Consider the following 26,156-nt stretch of genomic DNA (forward strand, 5'->3'; position numbering starts at 1 on the left):
CAGGATCTCTAGTGGCACAGCTAGAACTGCTATGCAGTGCCTTAGACCACTGTTCTTTCCCTTTTCTTTCCCTGTACTTCAGACTAATTAATTAAAGACATTTCAAACATTCTGTGTACCAGGTTTGTATTGGGTTTTTCAATACATTTGTTATCAGGAGAACTTACATGTGTGCAACCAAAATTCAGACAATTGATACTTCAGAAAATGTCATTTGTGTGCCCTTTAAGGTGCATCCTTTCTAACCTGTGCAGAACCTACTAAAACCCAAATAAAAAGACCCCACACAATACATCAGACACGGTATTAACACCACTAACAAACATTCATAATAGGTGGGTTGTGTGTGTGTGCTGGTGTGTGTGGTAAAACAAGGGCAAAAACAAACAAATGGCCAGGCCTTACTTAATTGGGATCTCCCTTTACGGCCAGATCCGGGTACCTTTATTTTTTATAGAACTACTGAATTTCACTTACTGCTCTCCCAAGGCAACGGCTTCGGGAAACATTTCAAAGGGAGAGATAGGGACACCCCATCCTCTCCTGGAAGAGAAAATGAACATTTTGTTAGTTTTCACTATGCTAAATCTTAATAAGCACCAAAAGGTTTTAATTACAGACATAACAACACCTGATAACTTCTGTTCACAGGGCGACCACTGTCCTCCCTCCACTCTTTAATCGTTTGTGTTTTAATCCACCCCAACGTTTACTGTATATACTATTACCAATCTCCGTTGGATATTCACTATTTGCTTCACACTTAATAATGTCTACTATTTTAAGATGAATATGCACTGAATTGAGACAGATCTACTTTTTTGGCCCATTGTAATCGAAACAGTGTTATGCAAAACCATTTCTGTCGCCTCTACTGCCCTCAGACACGGCGATATTCCTACTCTCACCACCGAGTCTTACGATTTACTTCAATACATGATTGGGCTCTCTCTCTTTTGTGTAACCACCGCACTACAATGCCCTTCTGGCTCATTAACAAACATTTAAAAGGTAATTTTAGGTTTGGTAACCCCAATGCTGGCGCTTGACACAATTGCTTTTTTAAACTCTACAATTACAATTGTTTCCAATATTAACTACACTCTAATTTCTCGTGAGGACCCCTCCTCCCTTTTGTCAATTCTGTAAAGCTATTTCAGAATAAGACGGAATAAAGTGTCTCACAAAAATTAAAACCCCCAAGGTTTTCTGAGCTTGCGAGGAGTGTTTTGCCGTGCCAATTGTAATTTGTCACCCATTTTGCAAAGATGATCTTAACCCAAAATCGGTTCTACCCCAGCTACCATAAAAAATGAGCACGGTATTGTTACTGGACCCATTGTAAACAGCATGGGTAGTAATTGCATAGCTTTAGATTCTGTCCCTGTTACTCCACTAAACGTAATGGTTTTCCGTCGTAAATTCAGCCAATTTGACAACCGCACAGAGGCCAAATACCCCTATGCATTACTCCCAACTCCGGCCGCTTTCAGGAGTGCTTGCTGTTGCTCACTAGTCACTGAAGAAAATGTCAGCACAGCCGCACTTACCCTGCAATAGCCATTTTGACGGTGGATTTCAACCCTGCCAGCAAAGCGGAGGTACAAATTCCAGCATCTTGATTCAAATGATCTGCTAGTGCCAGATTAGTGCGCAATACGTCTTCCATCCTATCAACGTACTCACGTACCCAGTCCTTTTGATGCTGAGTACATCTACTAGTTTTGGTTCAATCGGTTTTGCTTTTCTGTTGATAGAACGCTGACATCAAAATGCTGGTTTATTGAGCTTTTTATTTCGTATTTTATGTAATTGTGCCAACTCACAATAGGATCGCTGAATTCTTTATTAAATTGGAATTTTCCTTCAGCAGCGAAGCTGACCAATTTTATCCAGTTTGCAAAAATATTCATGCTGAATTAGTAGATTGTTCATGCGCCTCTTTCAGTGCCTCTATGGCTTTGTTAAACTTTTCTTCCTCTAGCCCCCCTTTAAAGGGAGGATTGGGGCTGTCGGTCACCATTTCAATAGTTATTATTCAGACGCTTCTTCCGACAGTGTCTAGGGTGTTTAGATTTCCTCACAAATTATTAAACAGACATGTTGTAGGGATGGCCACTTCCCCCGACCCTCCTAAGGGACTTCCACCCCCTAGTCTAACCTTCTGGTGGACAGAGTGCCTAGTCAAACATTCTGGTGGCTAAACCCCCCTAGGGGCCCCAACCCCTAGGTCTACTGGTAGTATATACAGTGGGCCTACTGAATAAACTCAGTCTTTCCAGATCCGTATCCTTTAATTTGTATTCAGCCTAAGACTCTCGTCTCTCCAAGATGTCAGAATGAGTAGTAACAGGTGTAGGAACTTTGCCTACCTTGTTTTTATGTGCCGGCTCCTGTTCCACTGATTCGGACTCTCCAGTTTGACTATAAATCATGGTGAATCCTGCCGACAATGGCAACTGTTAGGTTCTGAACAAACAGAGTAAAAACTCACAGACGACTAGAAAAGTGTCTTCTCTCTTCATCTGTTGACCTTATCTTGAGTTGAGTTCCACATCCCTCATGGTCCTGGTTCCTCAGCAACTGGTCTGCCTTATCAAAAACTGAAACTAGACTGTTGCCCTTTGCCTCCCTCCTTAGGAACATTCATATTCAACAATAACAATAATGAACAGAATATGAACTTTCTGCACTTCCCCTTTTCTCACTCAGTAACTTTCCATATAACTCAGTAACTTTCCACACACCTAGTTCCTCTTTACCCTTCCTTGACCCCTAACATATACATTCCTTACACATATAAAGTAATCAATATGTTCTAGTATGGTAACATGAATAAGTATATTTCAAGCTAGAATCCAACAGAATGTTCTTAATGTTTTGTACACTCAGTGTAGGAAGATCTGCTCCTTTAAGAGATGGAGAAGTAAGCTCATAGTCTTGCAATATGGTGTTGGGAGGAGCCTGGTGCTGAAATGAAACTAAACAGCAGAGCTGAATGTTGAGGACCCAAAGACACTTTCTCCTTATACATTTTTCTGAACACTTGCCAGTCCCCTGTACTCAGAGTCTTACTTTGGGATTCAAGAGAAAAAAAATATAATTCAACAACACACATCATCTCAGGTAAGAAGAGATAGAGAACATCTTTGAATTTTCGTATTTTGTCATAGCTTCTCTTGTTTGTACTGTATGTTTGAAATTCCTCCCTCATTGTTTATTTTTGTTAAAGAGTATATTTAGAAACAATAGCATTCAAGAATAGAGAAGGAAATACATAAGCATAATTATGGTGGGAATGCCAAGATAACACAGATTGCTGATTCATTCAGGAAAGTTGATTTCACTTTCTGTTTGTTCCCAGGCATGGCATCAGCTAGCAATCCCCAGTCTGAAATGCAGTTAGTTTGCTATATCTGTAAGGAGGTGTTCAAGAAACCAGTCACAACCCCATGTGGGCACAACTTCTGCATGGATTGTATCAGCAAATACTGGAGAATCAATGTCCTGTGCCAGTGTCCACTGTGCATGAAGACATTCCCTAAAAGATCAGAGCTAAAAGTCAATACTCAATTATCTAAAATTGTTGCAGAGTTCTGGTATCCATTTCTAGGAAATGACACAAGCCCCCAGGACCAATGCCTGGACCAATCTAGAGAGGTGTCCCATGATGTCTTTGTTGGGAGGGAGGTCAAGGCTGTCAATTCTTCTTTTGAGGCCTCTTACTGTGAGACTCCCCTGGAGCCCAATCAGAGAGTCGCAACCTTGAGGAGACAACAGCATGTAGAGAATGTTGAAGAACAAATGTGTGAAAGGCTTGGGAGATGTCTGGAGTTCAAGACCGACTACAATACCCACAGCACTGTCCCTCTTCAAGTGGAAACCAGAAAGAATAAGGTTCAGCTGGGAGTGCAGCAGATGATTCAGAGCAGACAGCAGAAAGTTATTGAGATCAGAAATACACTACAATCTAGCAGAATAAATGCAGAGCAAGAGGTAGAGAACAGTTGTCAGATCTTTAGAGCTTTAATACGCTCCATTGAAAGAAGCCAGGCTGAGCTCATTGAGGTGATTTTGGAAAAGCAAAAGGAAGCCGAAAGGCTGGCTGAAAGGCTCATTACAGGGCTGGAGCAGGAAATCACTGACCTAAAACTCCTCCAGAGCTCACCATCCCTGTGCACCTCTCCACCCACCAAGGACTGGTCTGAGATCAGGTTTCAGAGTGTTGAGTATGTCGGGACGGTGAGGAAAGCTGTGAAGAGAGCTGGCTCTCAGTTCGAAGACACACTGAAGAGTGAATTGAAGAGGTTGTGTGAGGCTGAGCTCAAGGTTATTCAGCAGTGGTCAGTGGATGTAACTCTGGACCCTGATACAGCTCATCCCAATCTCACTCTCTCTGAAGATGTGAAACAACTTAGACATCCCGGTAGACGACAAAACTACCCTGGCAATCCAGAGAGGTTCTTCTACATTGCCAGCATCCTGGGAAAGGAGGGCTTCTCCTCAGGGAGATTCTACTATGAGGTGCAGGTGAAGGGAAATACTCTCTGGAGTGTAGGAGTGGCCAGAGAGTCCATTAACAGAAAGATTCATGCAGCAAAGCCTGAGAATGGACTCTGGACTATCCAGCTGGGGAAAGGGAACATCTACAAGGCCTGCACCACTGACCCTACCCCCCTCTCCCTGAGTGAGAAGCCCCAGAAGGTGGGGGTCTATGTGGACTATGAAGACGGTGAGGTCTCCTTGTACAATGCCCAGGCCAGGTCTCATATCTACTCATTCACTGATTGTTCCTTCACTGAGAAACTTTACCCATACTTCAACCTTGGTGTTTGTGGCATTGACAAAATGTCAGCACCTTTGATCATCTCTCATGTGAGCAAATCAGATTGAGATTTCACTCGTATCGTTGACATTCTAAAGAAAACACAACATTCCATGTATTGATTTATATTGAATATTTAGAGAGGTATATATTGTATCTTGCCAGGAAATCTAGAATCACATTTGCTGGGCTGTATTGTGATGTCCTTCACGATTGTATGATGACATACTGAAAATGTAGCTCCTTACTAATCCTGCCCCAATATGTCTCTGTATCTAATTTATGTGAAAATATTAAATTGAATCCTCTTTGCATTAAAATGATCTGAAATGTGCACACTGCTTTTCAATGGCTTTGTTATTTGATCAGGTCCTCAGTAAATCTTCTGGGCTACAACACAATAACAGCTTTGTGAACTCCTACATAATATGAACAGGAAGTGTGAATGTATTAGAATACATGGCAACCATAATACATGGTTCAGCTGAGAGAGTCCTGTCATGTTAAGGGTTAATTCAGCCATGTACTGTACCTTTAAGAGCAGCTGCATTGCAACTTAGCAGTAAGGGACCTGGACAAGCCATGGTAATGTCACGTTGTAAAGTGAGACTAAACTAGAGAACTTTGTGCTTTAGCATAACAAAATTCCCTCACAAATCTCTCAACACAGCCTAATAAGGTACAAAATATACCGTCTTTGACATTGCTGTTCTTCTGAATACACACAGAGGTGAGTGGAGGGTCTTTCATTTGTGCTGTGTTGTCTGTTGTATGCTATGTTAGGTTGTTTATTCAAGTTTCAATACCTGTCCCAGCCCAGTTATAAATATAATCAAGGGGAAGAATACAGTTATATTGTGTTTTTGTATTGTATGACATTACATTTACTGTGTTATACTGTAGGCTTGATTTAGATTGAATTTGACAGGTGGGGACGTCATCACTGTCCCCTTTAATTTATTTGTCTGTTAGGCTGTATTAGACTTCTCATCATATGTTAATAAATGTATATTTCTGAATGAAATATAAAATCATATGATTGGTACCACTGGTTACATGTATTGAGAAAGCTGGTTGGGTGTCCTGTAACTACATAGAGCTTGGTGGTATACTGTAAGCTAGAAAAAAACATTCCAGTAAAGAAATTCCAGTGTGGAGAGCCAACTGATTCCATAAAGTCGCATGTGGTTTATTTTTGGATCTCTTCCCAGACCCGGACATGGCTTCTGCCAGCAGCCTGCTGTCCGAGGAACAGTTCCTGTGCCCCATCTGTCTAGACGTGTTCACCAGCCCAATCACCACCCCGTGTGGACACAACTTCTGCAAGGACTGCATACATGGGTACTGGCATACCACCAGCCCATGCCAGTGTCCCATGTGTAAGCAGAAATTCGGCAGAAGACCTGAGCTCAAAGTCAATACTTTCATAGCTGAGATGGCCGATCAGTTCAGAAGGTCAGTTGAAATTAGGGCTACTGCTACTAGTACCCAGGACCAACCCTTGGCCCAAGCCCAACCCCAAGCAGCCCAATCTGGAGAAGTGCCCTGTGACGTCTGCACTGGGAGGAAAGTCAAGGCCTTGAAGTCCTGCCTGGAGTGCCTGGCCTCTTACTGTGAGACTCACCTGGAGCCTCACCAGATACTGGCCACCTTCAAGAAACACAATCTGATTGAGCCTGTGATTAACATGGAGGACAGAGTGTGTAAGCGGCACCAGAAGCTTCTGGAGCTGTTCTGTAGAAGTGACCAGACGTACGTGTGTCAGGTCTGCACTGAGAAAAGACACAAGAAACACAATGTTGTCCCTTTGGAGGAAGAAAGCAGAGAGAGGAGGGCTCAGCTGGGGAATATGGAAGATGTAATGCAGCAGATGATTCATGGTCGACTGCAGAAAGTGAAGGAGGTCAAACACACAGTACAATCAGGCAGAATAAATGCAGAGAGAGAGATTAGAGAGAGCTTGCAGGTCTTCACTGCTCTGATGCACTCCATTCAGAGAAGCCAGGCTGAGCTCATTGAGGTGATTGAGGAAAAGCAGAAAGCAGCAGAGAGGCGGGCTGAGGGGCTCATTAAAGAGCTGGAGCAGGAAATCACAGAGCTAAAGAGGAGAAACACTGAGGTGAAGCAGCTCTCACGCACTGAGGACCACCTCCACCTCATCCATAGCTTCCCATCCCTGTTCAACCCTCCACCCGCCAAGGACTTGTCCGAAATCAGTGTTCAAAGTGTTGTGTACGTAGGAACAGTGAGGAGAGCTGTGAGGAGAGCTGGATCCCAGTTTGAGGAGACACTGAAGAATGAAGTGAAAAGATTATGTGAAACAGAACTTACAAGAACTCAGCAGTGTGCCGTGGATGTGACCCTTGACCCTGATACAGCTCACCCCAAACTTATCCTCTCTGACAACGGTAAACAAGTGGCCCACGGCAACACAGCGCTGAACCTCCCTGACAACCCAGAGAGGTTTTACCCTGGTATCAGTGTCCTGGGGAGGGAGGGCTTCTCCTCAGGGAGGTTCTACTACGAGGTGCAGGTGAAGGGGAAGACAGAGTGGGACATAGGAGTGGGGAGAGAGTCTGTCAACAAGAAAGGAGGGAATACCCTAAACCCTGAGCATGGCTACTGGACAGTAGGCCTGAGGAACAGGACTGAGTACTGGGCTCTGACGACCCCCCCTGTCCCCCTGCCACTGGTCGAGAAGCCCCAGAGGGTTGGGGTGTACGTGGACTGGGAAGGGGGGCAGGTGTCCTTTTACGATGTGGATTCCAGGTCTCATATCTACTCATTCACCGGTTACATCTTCGCAGAGAGACTCTATGCATACTTCAACCCCCGAAAGAATAACGGTGGGGTCAACTCAGCACCATTGGTGATCTGCCCTGTCAGTGACCTCACCACCTCACGTTAACCTTTCACCTTTCACCTCTTCTCAGAAGAGGACACTGAGTGTTGTGTCAGTTGTATTTGTTATAGAAGCTTGTGCCATATATATTTTCTCTATCTCATGTATTGTGTGGTTGATTTAATAAAGATATAATTAATTTATAACCTTTATTTAACTAGGCAAGTCAGTTAAGAACAAATTCTTATTTACAATGACGGCCTACACCGGCCAAACCCAGACGACGCTGGGCCAATTGTGCGCCGCCCTATGGGACTCCCAATCACGGCCGGTTGTGATACAGCCTGGAATCGAACCAGGGGGTCTGTAGTGACGTCTCAAGTACTGAGATGCAGTGCCTTAGACCACGGCGCCACTCGGGAGCCCAATATTAATAAATAATATTAATAAAGGTTAATAAAAGTTGTCTGTTTTCTGTGCCTTGGGCTTGCAAATCTTTATACAATATATTTATGAGGTGATACAAAGAAACACTATGCAGACCAGGTTGAAGGTTTTGGGCATACTACACTAAAACACATACAACTCTTAATACTCTTAATATCATCAACACGTACACAAACACACAAACACAAAGTTACTATGTTTACTCAAGTGTTTCCCATTAGTGTAGAGATTCTAATTGATATGTGATTGACATCTACTGTAGATGGGAGTGGAGCTGCAGAGGCGGTCTCTCTCTCCAGTGCTCTGTGCAGTGGTCTGGACCATGCTCTCCTGTGGCATCCTGCTGGCATTCTGCTTCCTGCTCTTTACCCTGCGCTTCAAGAACAACAGGTACACACACATACACTTACAGTGCCTTCGTAAAGTATTCAACTCCCTTGACTTTTTCCAAATTTTGTTGCGTTACAAAGTGGGATTATAATGGATTTAATTGTATTTTTTTTATCAACGATCTACACAAAATACTTTATACTCTATAATGTCAACCAAAAAAATCTAAAACACTAATATACTGTATCTTGATTATTGTATTCAACCCCCTGAGTCAAAACATATTAGAATCACCTTTGGCAGCAATTACAGCTGTGAGTCTTTTGGGGTAAGTCTCTTAGAGCTTTGCACACCTGGATTGTACAATATTTGCCTATCATTCTTGAAAAGATTATTCAAGCTCTGTCAAGTTAGTTGTTGATCATTGCTAGACAGACATTTTCAAGTCTTCCCATAGATTTTCAAGCCAATTTAAGTCAAAACTGTAACTAGGAACATTCAATGTCGTCTTGGTAAGCAAATCCAATGTAGATTTGGCCTAGGTTATTGTCCTGCTGAAAAGTGAATTCGTCTTCCAGTGTCCGTTGGAAAGCAGACTGAACCAGGTTTTCCTCTATGATTTTGCCTGTGCTTAGCTCCATTTCATTTATTTTTATCCCAAAAAACTCCCTAGTCCTTGCCGATGACAAGCATACCCATAATATGAAGAGTGGTAGTGATGTGTTTTGTTAGATTTGCAGCAGTTATTTTGTACAGCAGGCGTCCCCAATTACATTCAGCCGTGGGCTGATTTTTGTGGATGGTAGGGGGGCCAGAACATAGTAAAAAATAATTTGTACACTGCAAATTGACTGCAAGAATCCCAAACAGACAGTATTCAACAAAAACAGAATCATTTCAAACCTTGATTAAATTGGGATATGATCACATACACTACCGTTCAAAAGTTTGGGGTCACGTAGAAATGTCCTTGTTTTCCATGAAAACATACATGAAATGAGTTTGAATAGGAAATATACCAAAATGAATAGGAAATGTAGTCATTGACAAGGTTAGAAATAATGATTTTTAATTGAAATAATAATTGTGTCCTTCAAACTTTGCTTTCGTCAAATAATCCTCCATTTGCAGCAATTACAGCCTTGCAGATCTTTGGCATTCTAGTTGTCAATTTGTTGAGGTAATCTGAAGAGATTTCACCCCATGCTTCCTGAAGCACCTCCCACAAGTTGGATTGGCTTGATGGGCACTTCTTACGTACCATACGGTCAAGCTGCTCCCACAACAGCTCAATAGGGTTTAGATCCGGTGACTGTGCTGGCCACTCCATTATAAACAGAATACCAGCTGTCTGCTTCTTCCCTAAATAGTTATTGCATAGTTTGGAGCTGTGCTTTGGGTCATTGTCCTGTTGTAGGAGGTAATTGGCTCCAATCAAGCGCTGTACACGGGGTATGGCATGGCGTTGCAAAATGGAGTGATAGCCTTCCTTCTTCAAGATCCCTTTTACCCTGTACAAATCTCCCACTTTACCACCACCAAAGCACCCCCAGACCATCACATTGCCTCCACCATGCTTGACAGATGGCATCAAGCACTCCTCCAGCATCTTTTCATTTGGTCTGCGTCTCACAAATGTTATTCTTTGTGAGCCGAACACCTCAAACTTCAATTCGTCTGTCCATAACACTTTTTCCCAATCTTCCTCTTTCCAGTGTCTGTGTTCTTTTGCCCATCTTAATCTTTTCTTTTTATTGGCCAGTCTGAGATATGGCTTTTTCTTTGCAACTCTGCCTAGAAGGTCAGCATCCCGGAGTCGCCACTTCACTGTTGACGTTGAGACTGGTGTTTTGCGGGTACTATTTTGTCACGGATTCTGCCGAGACTGCTCCTCCTCCTGGTTCGGGCAGGCTTCGGCGTTCGCCGTCCCCGGAGTACTAGCTGCCACCGCTCCATGTTTCTTGGTGTGATTGCTTTCGTCTGTCTTTTACACCTGTGTCCGTTTGTGTGCTGATTACTTGTCCTATAAGTTCCTTGTTTTGCTTAGGTTAGATTGTGTGTTGTTTTTCGCCTGTCCGTTGTGCTGCGTGTTTTGTACCTGTTTTCTTGTTTATTTGTTTTACGCACAGTTTGCGTAATTGCTCGCCTCTGTTTATTGTTGAGGCCGTTCTCTGTATTTTTGCCTATTGGTAAACTTCAGTAAACTTTGTTGGACTAGCTTCGGTGTCCTGCGCCTGACTTCTACACACCTTACACCTCAGCCCTTGACAGAACAACACACCATCATGGAGTCAGCAGGAGCAGTGGCGGCACCCAAGTCGCTGGAGGATCGGATCAGCGATCAAGACACCATGATCCGGCAACTTGGGGCCGCCATGAACGAGGTGTCCAACACTCTGCGCCGGTTGGTGACTGGAGAGGTGCCCACGCCTTCTCACACCATCCCATCACCAACGGCCAGTCCTCCTCTCTCAGCACCGGAACCCAGTGGCATACGGCTCTCGCTCCCGAGGGCATATGACAGTTCTGCAGCCGGGTGTCAGGGGTTCCTCCTGCAGGTGGAACTCTACCTGGCTACCATACACCCAGCGCCCTCGGGGTACGAGAGCGTCTCCGCCCTCATCTCCTGTCTATCCGGCAAGGCGTTGGAGTGGGCCAACGCCGAATGGAGGGGAATAGACGCCGCTACCATCACCTACGAGTGGGGGTCGTCCATTCCACCCTCCAGCACCTCCGAGCCGATTCCCATGGAGCTCGGGGGTGCTGGCGCTAGAGAGAGGAGGAGAGAGAACCCGAGGGGGGCCATCCCCTGCACCAACTGTGGCCGTGGAGGACACACCGCGGCCAGGTGCTGGGGAGGGTCTCCTGGGAGAGGGGACAACAGGTCACGCACTGGGGAGTCATTTCAGGTGAGTAGGCGCCCCACTTACCCAGAGCTCTCTGTTGGTCACATGAGTATACCTGTGAGATTTCCACAGGTGGCACCTCATTCCCAGCATAAGGCGCTAGTAGATTCAGGCGCAGCTGGGAATTTTGTTGATCGTGCATTTTGTTATAAGTTAGGAATTCCCCTTCGGCCGGTAGAAGCCCCCTTTCCTGTTCATGCCCTAGACAGCCGGCCGTTGGGGTCGGGGCTGATCAGAGAAGTCACAGCACCACTTAAGATGACGACGCAGGGGGGTCATGAGGAGACCATTCAGTTTTATCTGATTGACTCTCCTGTGTATCCCGTGGTGCTGGGGCTTCCCTGGTTAAGCACCCATGATCCTACCATTGCGTGGCAACAGAGGGCTCTTATGGAGTGGTCTGCCCAGTGTGTAGGGGAGATGTCTAGGTGTTTCCTTAGGGGCGACCTCGGTAGAGAGTCCGAACCAAGTGCCCGCAATGCGCATTCCCCCTGAGTATGAGGATTTAGCACTTGTGTTCAGTAAAACGAGGGCTACACGGCTACCACCTCATAGACAGGGGGATTGTGCGATAGATCTCCAAACAGGAGCGGCACTTCCCAGCGGAGCCGTGTGTATCCACGGTCTCAAGAGGAGACAGCGGCTATGGAAACTTACATAGCCGAGTCCTTGGCACAGGGATACATACGGTCCTCCACTTCCCCGGTTTCCTCGAGTTTCTTCTTTGTGAAGAAGAAGGACGGGGGTTTGCGCCCGTGTATTGACTATCGTAGTCTCAATCAGATCACGGTTAAGTACAGTTACCCTCTTCCACTGATTGCGACTATGACAGAATCATTACGCGGAGCGCAGTTCTTCACAAAGTTGGATCTCAGGAGCGCGTACAATCTGGTACGCATTAGGGGGGGGGATGAATGGAAGACCGCATTTAGCACCACCTCGGGTCATTACGAGTATCTCGTCATGCCATACGGGTTAATGAATGCTCCTTCAGTCTTCCAATCCTTTGTTGACGAGATTTTCCGGGACATGCATGGGCAGGGTGTGGTAGTATACATCGACGACATCCTAGTGTACTCTTCCACACGAGCCGAGCATGTAGCCCTGGTGCGCCGAGTGTTGAGAAGACTGTTGGAGCATGACTTGTATGTCAAGGCAGAGAAATGCCTGTTCTTCCAGGAGTCCGTCTCCTTTTTGGGTTATCGGTTGTCCGCGTCTGGTGTGGAGATAGAGGTAGACCGTGTGTCGGCCGTGCGTAATTGGCATACTCAACCACTGTCAAAGAGGTGCAGCAGTTCTTGGGTTTTGCTAATTACTACCGGAGGTTTATCCGGGGCTTTGGACAGGTTGCAGCTCCCATTACGTCCTTGCTAAAGGGGGTCCGGTTCGGTTGCAGTGGTCAGCTGAGGCGGACAGGGCATTTGCCAAGCTGAAGAACCTGTTCACCTCGGCCCCGGGTGCTGGCGCATCCGGATCCCTCTTTACCATTCCAAGTAGAGGTAGACGCGTCCGAGGCCGGCTTAGGGGCAGTCCTGTCACAACGGTCCGGCACGCCACCCTAAGCTCCGCCCCTGTGCGTTCTACTCCAAGAAGCTCAGCTCGGCGGAGCGAAATTATGACGTTGGGGACAGGGAGCTGTTAGCTGTAGTCCAGGCCCTAAAGGTGTGGAGGCATTGGCTTGAGGGGGCTCAACACCCTTTCCTCATTCTGACTGATCACCGTAATCTGGAGTACATCAGGGCAGCTAGGAGATTGAACCCTCGTCAGGCTAGGTGGAACATGTTCCTGACCCGGTTTGTTTTTAAGATCACATACATCCCAGGGTCCCAGAACGGTAAGGCAGACGCCCTGTCCCGGCGGTATGACACAGAGGAGAGGTCCATTGAGCCTACTTCCATACTGCCGGAGTCTTGTTTGGTGGCTCTGGTGGTGTGGGAGGTCGATGCGGAAATCGAGCGGGCACTGCGTACCGACCCTACTCCCCCCGAGTGTCCTGTGGGACGGACGTACGTCCCGCTCGAGGTTCGTGATTGTCTGATTTATTGGGCTCATACATCACCCTCCTCTGGACATCCAGGTATTGGCCGGACAGTGCACTGCCTTAGCGTGAAATATTGGTGGCCAACGTTAGCTAGGGATGTGAGGGTTTATGTCTCCTCCTGCTCGGTGTGCGCCCAGTGTAAGGCGCCTAGACATTTGCCCAGGGGTAAGTTACATCCCCTGCCCGTTCCACAACGACCATGGTCCCACCTATCGGTGGATTTTGTGACCGACCTACCCCCTCCCAGGGGAATACCACCATTTTGGTCGTTGTGGATCGGTTTTCCAAGGCCTGTCGTCTCCTCCCAATGCCGGGTCTCCCTACTGCCCTACAGACCGCTGAGGCCCTATTTACCCATGTGTTCCGGCACTATGGGGTCCCCGAGGATATTGTGTCTGACCGAGGTCCCCAGTTCATCTCCAGAGTTTGGGGGGCGTTCATGGAACGCTTGGGGGTCTCGGTAAGCCTTACCTCGGGGTACCACCCAGAGAGCAATGGGCAGGTTGAACGTGTCAACCAGGATGTGGGTAGGTTTCTGAGGTCCTATTGCCGGGACCGGCCGGAGGAGTGGTCTAGGTTCATCCCCTGGGCAGAGATGTACCAGAACTCTCTCCGCCACTCCTCCACCAATTTAACACCTTTCCAGTGTGTTTTAGGTTATCAGCCGGTCCTGGCACCATGGCACGAGAGCCAGATCGAGGCCCCTGCGGTGGACGAGTGGATTCGGCGCTCGGAGGAGACGTGGGACGCTGCCCATGTCCATCTGCAGCGTGCCATCCGTCAACAAAAGGCGAGCGCCGATCGCCACCGCAGTGAGGGACCGGTGTACCCACCGGGAGATCGAGTCTGGCTCTCGACTCGAAACCTGCCCCTCCGCCTGCCCTGCCGGAAGCTGGGTCGGCGGTTTGTGGGGCCCTTTAAAGTCCTGAGAAGGTTGAACGAGGTGTGTTACAGGTTACAACTGCCTATTGAGTACAAAAATATTAACCCCTCATTCCATGTGTCTCTTCTCAGGCCGGTGGTAGCTGGCCCACTCCAAGAAGATGAGATAGGAGAGACCCCTCCGCCCCCTTTGGACATCGAGGGGGCCCCCGGCGTACAGGGTCCGGACCATCTTGGACTCGAGGCGCCGGATGAGTGGTCTCCAGTATCTCGTGGAGTGGGAGGGTGCGGTCCGGAGGAACGGTGCTGGGTGCCTAGGAGGGACATCCTAGATCCGTCCCTCCTGACTGAGTTCCACCGTGGGCATCCCACGCGCCCGGGTCCGCGTCCTCCTGGCCGTCCCCGAGGCCGGGGTCGGGCGCACGGCTGGAGCCGCGCGTCAAGGGGGAGTACTGTCACGGATTCTGCCGAGACTGCTCCTCCTCCTGGTTCGGGCAGGCTTCGGCGTTCGCCGTCCCCGGAGTACTAGCTGCCACCGCTCCATGTTTCTTGGTGTGATTGCTTTCGTCTGTCTTTTACACCTGTGTCCGTTTGTGTGCTGATTACTTGTCCTATAAGTTCCTTGTTTTGCTTAGGTTAGATTGTGTGTTGTTTTTCGCCTGTCCGTTGTGCTGCGTGTTTTGTACCTGTTTTCTTGTTTATTTGTTTTACGCACAGTTTGCGTAATTGCTCGCCTCTGTTTATTGTTGAGGCCGTTCTCTGTATTTTTGCCTATTGGTAAACTTCAGTAAACTTTGTTGGACTAGCTTCGGTGTCCTGCGCCTGACTTCTACACACCTTACACCTCAGCCCTTGACATATTTAATGAAGCTGCCAGTTGAGGACCTGTGAGGAGTCTGTTTCTCAAACAATTTCTCGCATGGAATTGCCTTCATTTCTCAGAACAAGAATAGACTGACGCGTTTCAGAAGAAAGTTATTTGTTTCTGGCCATTTTGCGCCTGTAATCGAACCCACAATTGCTGATGCTCCAGATACTCAACTATTTTTTTATTTTTTTATTTCACCTTTATTTAACCAGGTAAGCCAGTTGAGAACAGGTTCTCATTTACAACTGCGACCTGGCCAAGATAAAGCAAAGCAGTGCAATAAAAACAACACAGAGTTACATATGGGGTAAAAAACATAAAGTCAAAAATACAACAGAAAATATATATACAGTGTGTGCAAATGTAGCAAGTTATGGAGGTAAGGCAATAAATAGGCTATAGTGCAGAATAATTACAATAGTATTAACACTGGAATGCTAGATGTGCAAGAGATTATGTGCAAATAGAGATACTGGGGTGCAAAAGAGCAAAATAAATAACAATATAGGGATGAGGTAGTTGGGTGGGCTAATTTCAGATGGGCTGTGTACAGGTGCAGTGATCGGTAAGGTGCTCTGACAACTGATGCTTAAAGTTATTGAGGGAGATAAGAGTCTCCAGCTTCAGAGATTTTTGCAATTCGTTCCAGTCATTGGCAGCAGAGAACTGGAAGGAATGGCGGCCAAAGGAGGTGTTGGCTTTGGGAATGACCAGTGAGATATACCTGCTGGAGCGCAGACTACGGGTGGGTGCTGCTATGGTGACCAATGAGCTAAGATAAGGCGGGGATTTGCCTAGCAGTGATTTATAGATGGCCTGGAGCCAGTGGGTTTGACGACGAACATGTAGTGAGGACCAGCCAACAAGAGCGTACAGGTCACAGTGGTGGGTAGTGTATGGGGCTTTGGAGACAAAACGGATGGCACTGTGATAGACTACATCCAATTTGCTGAGTAGAGTGTTGGAGGCTATTTTGTAAATGACATCGCCGAAGTCAAGGATCGGTAGGATAGTCAGTTTTACGAGGGCATGTTTGGCAGCATGAGTGAAGGAGGCTTTGTTGCGAAATAGGAAGCCGATTCTAGATTTAACTTTGGATTGGAGATTCTTTATGTGAGTCTGGAAGTTGAGTTTACAGTCTAACCAGACACCTAGGTATTTGTAGTTGTCCACATACTCTAGGTCAGACCCGTCGAGAGTGGTGATTCTAGTCGGGTGGGCGGGTGCCAGCAGCGTTCGATTGAAAAGCATGCATTTAGTTTTACTAGTGTTTAAGAGCAGTTGGAGGCTACTGAAGGATTGTTGTATGGCATTGAAGCTCGTTTGGAGGTTTGTTAACACAGTGTCCAATGAAGGGCCAGATGTATACAAAATGGTGTCGTCTGCGTAGAGGTGGATCTGAGAGTCACCAGCAGCAAGAGCGACATCATTGATATACACGGAGAAAAGTGTCGGCCCAAGAATTGAACCCTGTGGCACCCCCATAGAGACTGCCATAGGTCCAGACAACAGGCCCTCCGATTTGACACACTGAACTCTATCTGAGAAGTAGTTGGTGAACCAGGCGAGGCAGTCATTTGAGAAACCAAGGCTATTTAGTCTGCCAATAAGAATGCGGTGGTTGACAGAGTCGAAAGCCTTGGCCAGGTCGATGAAGACGGCTGCACAGTACTGTCTATTATCAATCGCGGTTATAATATCGTTTAGGACCTTGAGCGTGGCTGAAGTGCACCCGTGACCAGCTCGGAAACCTGATTGCATAGCGGAGAAGGTACGGTGGTATTCGAAATGGTCGGTGATCTGTTTGTTAACTTGGCTTTCAAATACTTTCGAAAGGCAGGGCAGGATGGATATAGGTCTGTAGCAGTTTGGATCTAGAGTGTCACCCCCTTTGAAGAGGGGGATGACCGCGGCAGCTTTCCAATCTCTGGGGATCTCAGACGTTATGAAAGAGAGGTTGAACAGACTAGTAATAGGGGTTTGCGACAATTTCGCGGCTAGTTTTAGAAAGAAAGGGTCCAGATTGTCTAGCCCAGCTGATTTGTAGGGGTCCAGATTTTGCAGCGCTTTCAAAACATCAGCTGTCTGAATTTGTGTGAAGGAGAAGCGGGGGGGGCATGGGCAAGTTGCAGCAGAGGGTGCAGAGTTGGTGGCCGGGTTAGTGGTAGCCAGATGGAAAGCATGGCCAGCTGTAGCAAAATGCTTGTTGAAATTCTCGATTATTGTAGATTTATCGGTGGTGATAGTGTTTCCTAGCCTCAGTGCAGTGGGCAGCTGGGAGGAAGTGCTCTTATTCTCCATGGACTTTACAGTGTCCCAAAACTTTTTGGAGTTAGTGCTACAGGATGCAAATTTCTGTTTGAAAAAGTTAGCCTTTGCTTTCCTGACTGCTTGTGTATATTGGTTCCTAACTTCCCTGAAAAGTTGCATATCGCGGGGGCTATTTGATGCTAATGCTGTACGCCACAGGATGTTTTTGTGCTGGTCAAGGGCAGTCAAGTCTGAGGAGAACCAGGGGCTATATCGGTTCTTAGTTCTGTATTTTTTGAATGGGGCATGTTTATTTAAGATTGAGAGGAAATTACTTTTAAGGAACAACCAGGCATCCTCTACTGACGGAATGAGATCTATATCCATCCAGGATACCTGGGCCAGGTCAATTAGGAAGGCCTGCTCGCTAAAGTGTTTTAGGGAGCGTTTGACAGTGATGAGGGGTGGTCGTTTGACCGCGGACCCGTTACGGACGCAGGCAATAAGGCAGTTATTGCTGAGATCCTGGTTGAAGACAGCTGAGGTGTATTTAGAGGGTAAGTTAGTCAGGATGATATCTATGAGGGTACCCATGTTTACGGATTTAGGGTTGTACCTGGTAGGTTCGTTGATTATTTGCATGAGGTTGAGGGCATCTAGCTTGGATTGTAGGATGGCTGGGGTATTAAGCATATCCCAATTTAGGTCACCAAGCAGTACAAACTCTGAGGATAAATGGGGGGCAATCAATTCACATATGGTGTCCAGGGCACAGCTGGGGCTGAGGGGGTCTGTAGCAAGCGGCAACAGTGAGAGACTTATTTCTGGAAAGGTGGATTTTTAGAAGTAGAAGCTCAAACTGTTTGGGCACAGACCTGGATAGTATGATAGAGCTCTGCAGGCTATCTCTACAGTAGATTGCAACTCCACCCCCTTTGGCAGTTCTATCTAGACGGAAAATGTTATAGTTGGGGATGGAAATTTCAGAATTTTTGGTGGCCTTCCTGAGCCAGGATTCAGACACTGCTAGAACATCAGGGTTGGCAGAGTGTGCTAACGCAGTGAATAACTCAAACTTAGGAAGTAGACTTCTGATATTTATGTGCAAGAAACCAAGACTTTTGCGACTACAGAAGTCATCAAATGATAGCGCCTGGGGAGTAGGAGTGATACTGAGGGCTGCAGGGCCTGGGTTAGCCTCTACATCACCAGAGGAACAGAGGAGGACTAGAATAAGGATACGGCTAAAGGCTTTAAGAACTGGTCTTCTAGTGCGTTGGGTACATAGAATAAAGGGGGCAGATTTCCGGGTGTTATAGAAAAGATTCAGGGCATTATGTACAGACAAGGATATGGAAGGATATGAGTAAAGTGGAGGTAAACCTAAGCGTTGGGTAACAATGAAAGAGATAGCATCGCTGGAGGCATCAATTGAGTCGGTCTCCACGTGTATAGGGGGAGGGGCAAAGGAGCTATCTAAGGCAGGTTTAGCTAGGCTGGGGGGTCTACAGTGATATAGTACAATTAGAAATAACCGAAACAACAATAAACTAACCATGTTTGGGCTGAGGCTAAACATAAACAGGATGTAGTACCGTAAAAAGGAACAGTCCAGCAGACATCAGCTGTATAGCTGAGTTATCATAAGGTCCGGTGGTAAAGCACTAGAGAGTAAGAGGCCACTGCTAGCGTGTGCTAGCGGGCCGGGGCTAGCAGATGGATGGAATCTTCGTGGTTAACGTCGTAACCACATCAGACGATTTCGTCGGCAGACCAGTCGTGTAGGATCGGCGGGGCTCCGTGTCAACACTAGGTGGTCCCGTCCGGTTGACAGAGAGGTAGATAGCCGGGAGATGGGCCTAGCTCAGGATGATTAGCCAGACCACAGCGTCCGTTTTGTTGTAGCTAGCTGGTAGCGATGAATCCGGAGTTAAAGGTCCAGTGATTCAGTGATTCCGGCGGAAAAACTGATATGTTCTGGGTCGATAACGCGCTGTGCAGACTGGCCGAATATCCGGTGATTAATGTCCAGTGATTAAAATTAATCCCGCAGAAGAAAAATCCAATGTTCTGGGTGAAACACCGCTAGCTGTGGCTAATAGCAAGTAGCTAGTTAGCTGGCTAGCTAGTTTCAACTGGAGATTCTAGATTCTAGATAAAGGTAAGTCAATAATAGAATCCGTTCCACATTGAGTGAGGCGGGTTGCAGGAAAGTATATTTTGTAGAAGGATGAAAAGTCTGATAGGGAAATATGTACGAAAAATACAGAAAAATAGGGTATTTACAGGCTATTTACAGACACGATAAAAACACAACTGCACTACTACGCCATCTTGGATTTAACTAGTCTAAAGAAGGCCAGTTTTATTGCTTCTTTAAACAGCACAACAGTTTTCAACTGTGCTAACATAATTGCAAAAGGGTTTTCTAATGATCAATTAGCCTTTTAAAATGATAAACTTGGATTAGCAAACACAACGTGCCATTGGAACACAGGACTGATGGTTGCTGATAATGGGCCTCTGTACACCTATTGTCACGTCTCCTCCCGTTGCTCCCCTCCGGCGCTCTGATTCGCCGGTCTACTGAGCCACCGGTCTGAGCACACCACCTTGGCAACACCGGAATGGAAACCCAACGCACCCTAATCACCTCCAGCGCACCTGCACCTCATCATCAAAAAAAAAAAAAAAAAAAAAAAAATCATCTCATCACCACCCCATATAGCCCTGGACTGTTCAGTGTTGTGTTGTGTGTGATTGTTAGTGTCATGTCGTGTACTTGCTCTTTGTTGTTCTCTTGCTCAGTGTTAAGTAAACCTTTTACATTGTTGATTCCTGCGTCTGCATCCTACCTCTTCGTATCCTCAGTACTCGTCACACCTATGTAGATATTCCATTAAAAATCAGCCGTTTCCAGCTTCAAAAGCCATTTACAACATCAAGGTAATGTTATTTTAATTGCCCCAAAAATTGCTTTTCTTTCGAAAACAATGACATTTCTAGGTGACCCCAAACTTTTGAACGGTAGTGTATGTCTCTCTATTTATGCGTGGGAATACTTGGTAACAGATATCCTAAATTAAAATCAATTTGAGCTGATTTCCTGGTAATATATATATATAAAATAATTTACTCAAAACTTTGTGGGCCAAATAAAATCACCTGATGGCCGAATTTGGCCTTTGGGCTGCCTATTGGGAACCCTGCTGTACAGGCTTCCTTCTTTTCACTCTGTCATTCAGCTTTTCATGTTTAATTAATTGTTTAATGTCTAAAAACAAAATTCCACTTTGACATTATGGGGTATTGTGTGTAGATTAGTGACACAAAATATGAATTTAAAATTCAGGCCGTAACACAGCAAAATGTGGAAAAAGTCAATACTTTGAATACTTTCTGAAGGCACTGTAAAAGCATATGCACATGCTCAAATCGATGCGCAGACGTGAACAGTCTAAGCTTTGTGTTTGTTCCTCTCTCAGGATAGTGAAGATGTCTAGTCCTAACCTCAATGTGCTGACTCTGTGTGGGAGTGTCCTCACCTACAGCAGTGGATTCCTATTCGCTTTTGAGGAACGCACCTACCTACAAGGGGGAGGAGCGAGAGCTATACTACAGGTAAGAACACACACACACACACACACACACACGTTGCTCTGATGATGCCATGCTGTGTGATATTATGGGAAGTCCTGATGTTATTGTGGTGTATCCTAGGCCAGGATCTGGATGTTTTGTATCGGCAGCACTCTGGTATTTGGGCCCATCCTGGGGAAAACATGGCGGCTCTACAGAGTATTCACCCAACGCGTGCCTGACAAGAGAGTGGTAAGCAGGCTGCTGCTCTCACTGTCTCTCTGGTCGAAGTCTGTAGTAGAGTGGGTGTATTGCACGGTGTATTACTGAACTCTATGTGTGTGTTTCAGATCATCAGAGACATCCAGTTGATGGGCTTGGTAGCTCTGTTGATTCTGATGGACCTGATGGTTCTGACCGCCTGGAGTCTAACCGACCCGGTCAAATGTGCACGGTCCATTGGGGCTATGGTCAAGGTGGTGGAGAGGGAATTGTCCTACTCTCTGTCTCAGCTGGACTCCTGTTCCTCTCTCTATTCAGACCTGTGGGTTATCCTCCTCGCTCTGATGAAGGTAAAACATACAACTGGGAGAAATGCTCAGATAAACATAAGAGAGCACATCATTTTATGCCTGGTATGGCAACTGCTCGGACTCCGACCGCAAGGCACTACAAAGGGTAGTGCGTACGGCCCAGTACATCACTGGGGCCAAGCTTCCTGCCATCCCGGACCTCTATACCAGGCGGTGTCAGAGGAAGGCCCTAAAAATTGTCAAAGACTCCAGCCACCATAGTCATAGACTGTATTCTCTGCTACCGCACGGCAAGCGGTACCAGAGCGCCAAGTCTAGGTCCAAAAGGCTTCTTAACAGCTTCTACTCCCAAACCATAAGAGTCCTGAACAGCTAATCATGGCTATCCGGACTATTTGCATTGATCCCCACCCTACCCCACCCGCTCTTTTACGCTGCTGCTACTCTCTGTTTATTATCTATGCATAGTCACTTTAACTCTACCCACATGTACATATTACCTCGACTAACCTGTGCCCCCGCACATTGTCTCTGTACCGGTACCCCCTGTATATAGCCTCCCTACTGTTATTTTATTTTACTGCTACTCTTTAATTTAAAAAATGTATTTTCTACTTATCTACTTTTTTTACTTAACGCTTATTTTTCTTAACTACATTGTTGGTTAAGGGCTTGTAAGTAAGCATTTCACTGTAAGGTCTACACCTGTTGTATTCGGCGCATGTGGCAAATAAAATTTGATTTGATTTAATAGCTGTTTCCCCTGAGTTTGTGTTGGTTTGTCATAGTAAACATGTCATGAACGTTATGTGGTTATGTTGCTGTCTCTCCAGGGTAGCATGCTCCTGTATGGGACCTACCTGGCCGGTCTGACCAGCAACGTCAGCCTCCCTCCGGTCAACCAGTCCCCCACCATCATGACCGCGGTCAGCCTGGTCACCCTTTCCACGGCGGTTGCAGTCCCTGTGTCGCGGTTCCTGCAGGCCTGGCCTAACGTGGTCTATAGCGTGGTGGCTGGAGCCATCTTCATCTGTACCCTTGCCACCAACTGTATGCTGTTTGTACCTCAGGTGAGAGAGACAGTTAGCGCACATCACAAACAGACGGACAGACAGAAACCCCTGTAATTTATGACAGGCCCAATTCGAGTGGCTACATGGTTGTTTCCCATACCTTACCGTAGTGTGTGTGTGTGTGTGTTAACAAGGTTGTGTGACTCATACAAACACACACATTGCTCCATGAGTCAACATGCTGCAGCCTCTGCCAACGAGTTAATGACTCCCCATAAGTAACTGGTGGTGAGCTGATGCTATGATACAGGAATGCATCCTGGATGGAAAGAAAGGAGGCACTTGAACAATGAGCAACACACACACCTGGAGATTCAAGGGTATGCTCAAAGACTGGCACATTTGTCTGACAGTTATCTGACTATCCATCATAATCCCCCTCTTCCTCTCCCCTCTTTCCCCTTTCCACCCCTCTTGCTCCCCTCTTCCCAGTTAACCCAGTGGCGTCGGTTTGAGGAGGAGCACAACAACCTTAGCCAGATGGCGAAGTACTTCAGGAGCCCCAGTAAGAGTGTCCACTCTGTCTACAGCCAGGATGAAGTCTACTATCTACTGGGGGAGAACAACTCTATGAAGAGGCTCCTCAATGAGGTAGTCAGTGTGGAGGCTATGTATTATTTTAACCCTCACTCGCCCCCTAATGGTTATAAAAGGTAGTGAAATACTATCCTTACTGACTAAAATGGTCCTACATGGTCCTGTACTCAGAATAATCTCTGTGACCCCTCAACACTATAATATATACCTAAACTTGTTTACTTTGTATTCTGAATAGCCTTCTACTCATCACTAACTTCACCTATAACCTTTAACCCGACACCAATCTTTAGGTTAACCTTTAACCTGACTCTTGTTGTTGATGTTTTTGGTTTTGAAGGGGATTTTAAAGTTTGTTGTTGTTATTTTGGCAGAAGAATGCTGTGATTGATAGTCTGCAAGAGCAGGTGAACAATGCCAAAGACAAGCTACTGCGCCTCATGTCCATTACCCACCCCCGCGAGGACCAGGAAATGGACTCTTCCACCACCAACCTCCACTCCTCCTCCACCCAGACCACAGTGGTGCAGTCCGACTGCTCTCCAACTCCCCTGCCACACAGGGACGTAGCAGAACCTACCCTCTCTTCTCCTCCCTTCTCGCCACCTCCTCTGTCTGCTCCTCCCACTACATCTGCTCTCTGTAAACCTCCTTCTGAATCACCCTCTGCTCCTCTCTCTACTCCTCCCCCTCCTGCCTTATCTCTTCCCCCAGGGGATTGTGTGAGTGTTAAACCGTGGAGTGTAGAGTTTGGCCCATACATCCAGGGTGCAGGGATAAAGACAGAGGCAGGGGGGTGTAAGGTTGAGGGGACTGGGTCCCAGCAGCAGTATGGAGGGGAAAGGTCTCACCTCCCAGTCTCCCCTCAGCCCTCTGTTTCTTCCAAGACAGGAGTCAGAACACCAGGGGAGATGGCAGGGACACAAACCACACCCTCCTGTCAGTCAAACAATGTCACTTCCTCTTCCCATCTCTCCCCGGTGGGTTTGGCCCCTGTTCAGTCGGCACCCTCGGGTTGGCATGGCGGTACCGCTTCGCCGTGGATGGCAGGCGGCAGGCAGGCAGGGTTTGTGAGCAGTGAGCAGCTGCAGGAGATACTCCAGGAACTGAGCGTGGACGCTGTCATGGAAACGGCCCTCCGCTCGCCCAATCACAGCAGGGGGGTCAGGAGACCCTCTCAGCCCTCCTCGACCGATCCCTCTGTCCTCTCTCCTCTCTCCCTCTGCACTCCGCGTTCCCCCAATCCCCCTCTCCTCTTCCACTACCCCAGTATCTCCCCCTACGTGATGAGGAAACGCAGACCTCCATTCCATTCCCCCAGAGGGGGGCCTCCGCCCTGTTACTACCCAGGCTCCGAGCCTCCTGGCTGGGGAAGGAGGAGGGACGTGTGGCCCTCACAACCAGACAAGCACCCCTCAAAAACACAACCTCCTCTCGATCCTGTCGCCACAGAGACCAATCCTCTCCGCCCCGACGAAAGTAATGGAGAAGAAGGGGAAGAGGCGTGGCATAGGGTAACAAACAGGTGCGGGAGGCGTGGCTCAAGGCGGGAGCACCGGCCACCACCCCCTCGAAAATGCCCTCCAGACGGTGAGAGGGGTGGCGAGGGAGGGCCAGACAGAGACCATAGCAGGGACTCGTATGGTTACTGGGACTCAGACTCCAGCAGCTCGGCTGACTACTGCTACTACCATCGTCCCTACTGCGACGCCTGCTTGCAACACAACTCCTACCCCTCCAACGACAGCTCCTCCTCAGACTCCTCGGACAGTGAGTATGGCGGCTTCACCAGCCTCTGCCGCTCCACACACCCGGTGGTCAACTTCAAGGAGGACCTCAAACCCACCTTCGTATGAGCCTGTCTGGAACCTAGACTGAACCGGTGCTGCGGAAGAATCATTCAAGTCAAACTGTGTTGTAATTTACTTTCAATGGCCAGTTCACGGCAGAACAATTGAGTTTACACACTGTTGTAACACTATTGAGAAGTGGTAAATTGAGCGTGAACTAATGTAAATGCTTGAAAAGCTTGCCTTGTACCCATCCAAGATGGCTAATTGGAAGGCAAAACATCTGATTTTGCATTCAATGGTAATGTATCTTCCTTATCTATGTGTGGAGTACGAGTACCCTAGCAACACATTACCTCACAGCATTCACATTACAGGCTTTTTAATTGGTTGCAAGTGCTTTAGAAATAGGACCAAGATGGAGTGTGTTGTTCAATGGGTCGAGTTTGCTGTATGATGTTTGGGATCTGATTTTAATTTATTGACTTTGTCTTTAACTTATTGCACTGACTGCCATTGTCTCTATGTCATGTTAAATAAAATATATATTTGTAGCTAAATAAGATATAATATAGATTGTTGCATGTTACAAAAAAGCACTGGATTTTATTGATCTGTTACCACCTCTTTTAATCCCCCATACCTTGTATGCATTTAATAGAGCTCCCCAGGGATGGAGTGCAGGTTCACCATGGTAAAGAATATTATTGTAACCAATTTGAATGAGTTTTTATGATTTTGTTTACCTTTTTATACATCAAAATCCCTCAATGCACTATGTTGGTATTGTTATTGATTTGAGTGAGTGTGTGTGTGTGAGCGTGTGCGTGTGTGTGGCGTGGGTGTGTGTGCATGTCTGTGTGCACAATGTACTGTATTCATTGCATTTTAATTGGAAGCTCTGCCTCCAATTCTATCAATTGTAATTCTCTGTGAGCTGATTAATTATTATATGACCTATTGGCCTTTGCCCTCCGGTCCCCTCTGGTCCCAATTCACCCAGTCTGCCTGTAGATTGCTTCTGTCTCCCTCTTCTGGCTCTCAATGCTTCTCATAAGAGGATGCAACTCTATTCATTTTCAGAATGAATGAGTTTACATAAATTGATTATTTCTCTGGTGTTAATGATACAGTATGTAACGAAGACGCAGGGAGTCAGGAAGCAGGTGCAGTTGGTGAGTTTAATAGGAACGAACATAGAGTGAATACAAAAACAGGAGTAGCGTTTGAACATGAAAACAGAAACAATACTG

At 46.7% G+C, this 26,156-nt stretch overlaps 2 protein-coding genes across 2 annotated transcripts; both read left to right on the forward strand.

Moving 5' to 3' along the window:
* The first annotated feature begins 2,999 nt into the window (after positions 1-2,999).
* On the forward strand, positions 3,000-25,678 carry LOC121571638 (probable G-protein coupled receptor 156). The gene is made up of 10 exons (XM_041883218.2): positions 3,000-3,126; positions 3,365-5,555; positions 6,037-7,706; positions 8,377-8,504; positions 20,877-21,012; positions 21,112-21,222; positions 21,321-21,542; positions 22,337-22,573; positions 23,009-23,167; positions 23,488-25,678. The coding sequence occupies exons 3-10, from the start codon at positions 6,045-6,047 to the stop codon at positions 24,967-24,969; spliced, it is 4,137 nt and encodes a 1,378-aa protein (XP_041739152.2). The 5' UTR covers positions 3,000-3,126; positions 3,365-5,555; positions 6,037-6,044; the 3' UTR covers positions 24,970-25,678.
* Positions 3,805-4,893, forward strand: LOC121572513 (E3 ubiquitin-protein ligase TRIM39-like). The gene has a single exon (XM_041884576.2). It carries the CDS (start codon positions 3,805-3,807, stop codon positions 4,891-4,893), a length of 1,089 nt encoding a protein of 362 aa, XP_041740510.2.
* Positions 25,679-26,156: the final 478 nt, after the last annotated feature.

Source organism: Coregonus clupeaformis, chromosome 40, assembly GCF_020615455.1.
Source record: "Coregonus clupeaformis isolate EN_2021a chromosome 40, ASM2061545v1, whole genome shotgun sequence".
In the NCBI taxonomy this organism is placed as follows: domain Eukaryota; kingdom Metazoa; phylum Chordata; class Actinopteri; order Salmoniformes; family Salmonidae; genus Coregonus; species Coregonus clupeaformis.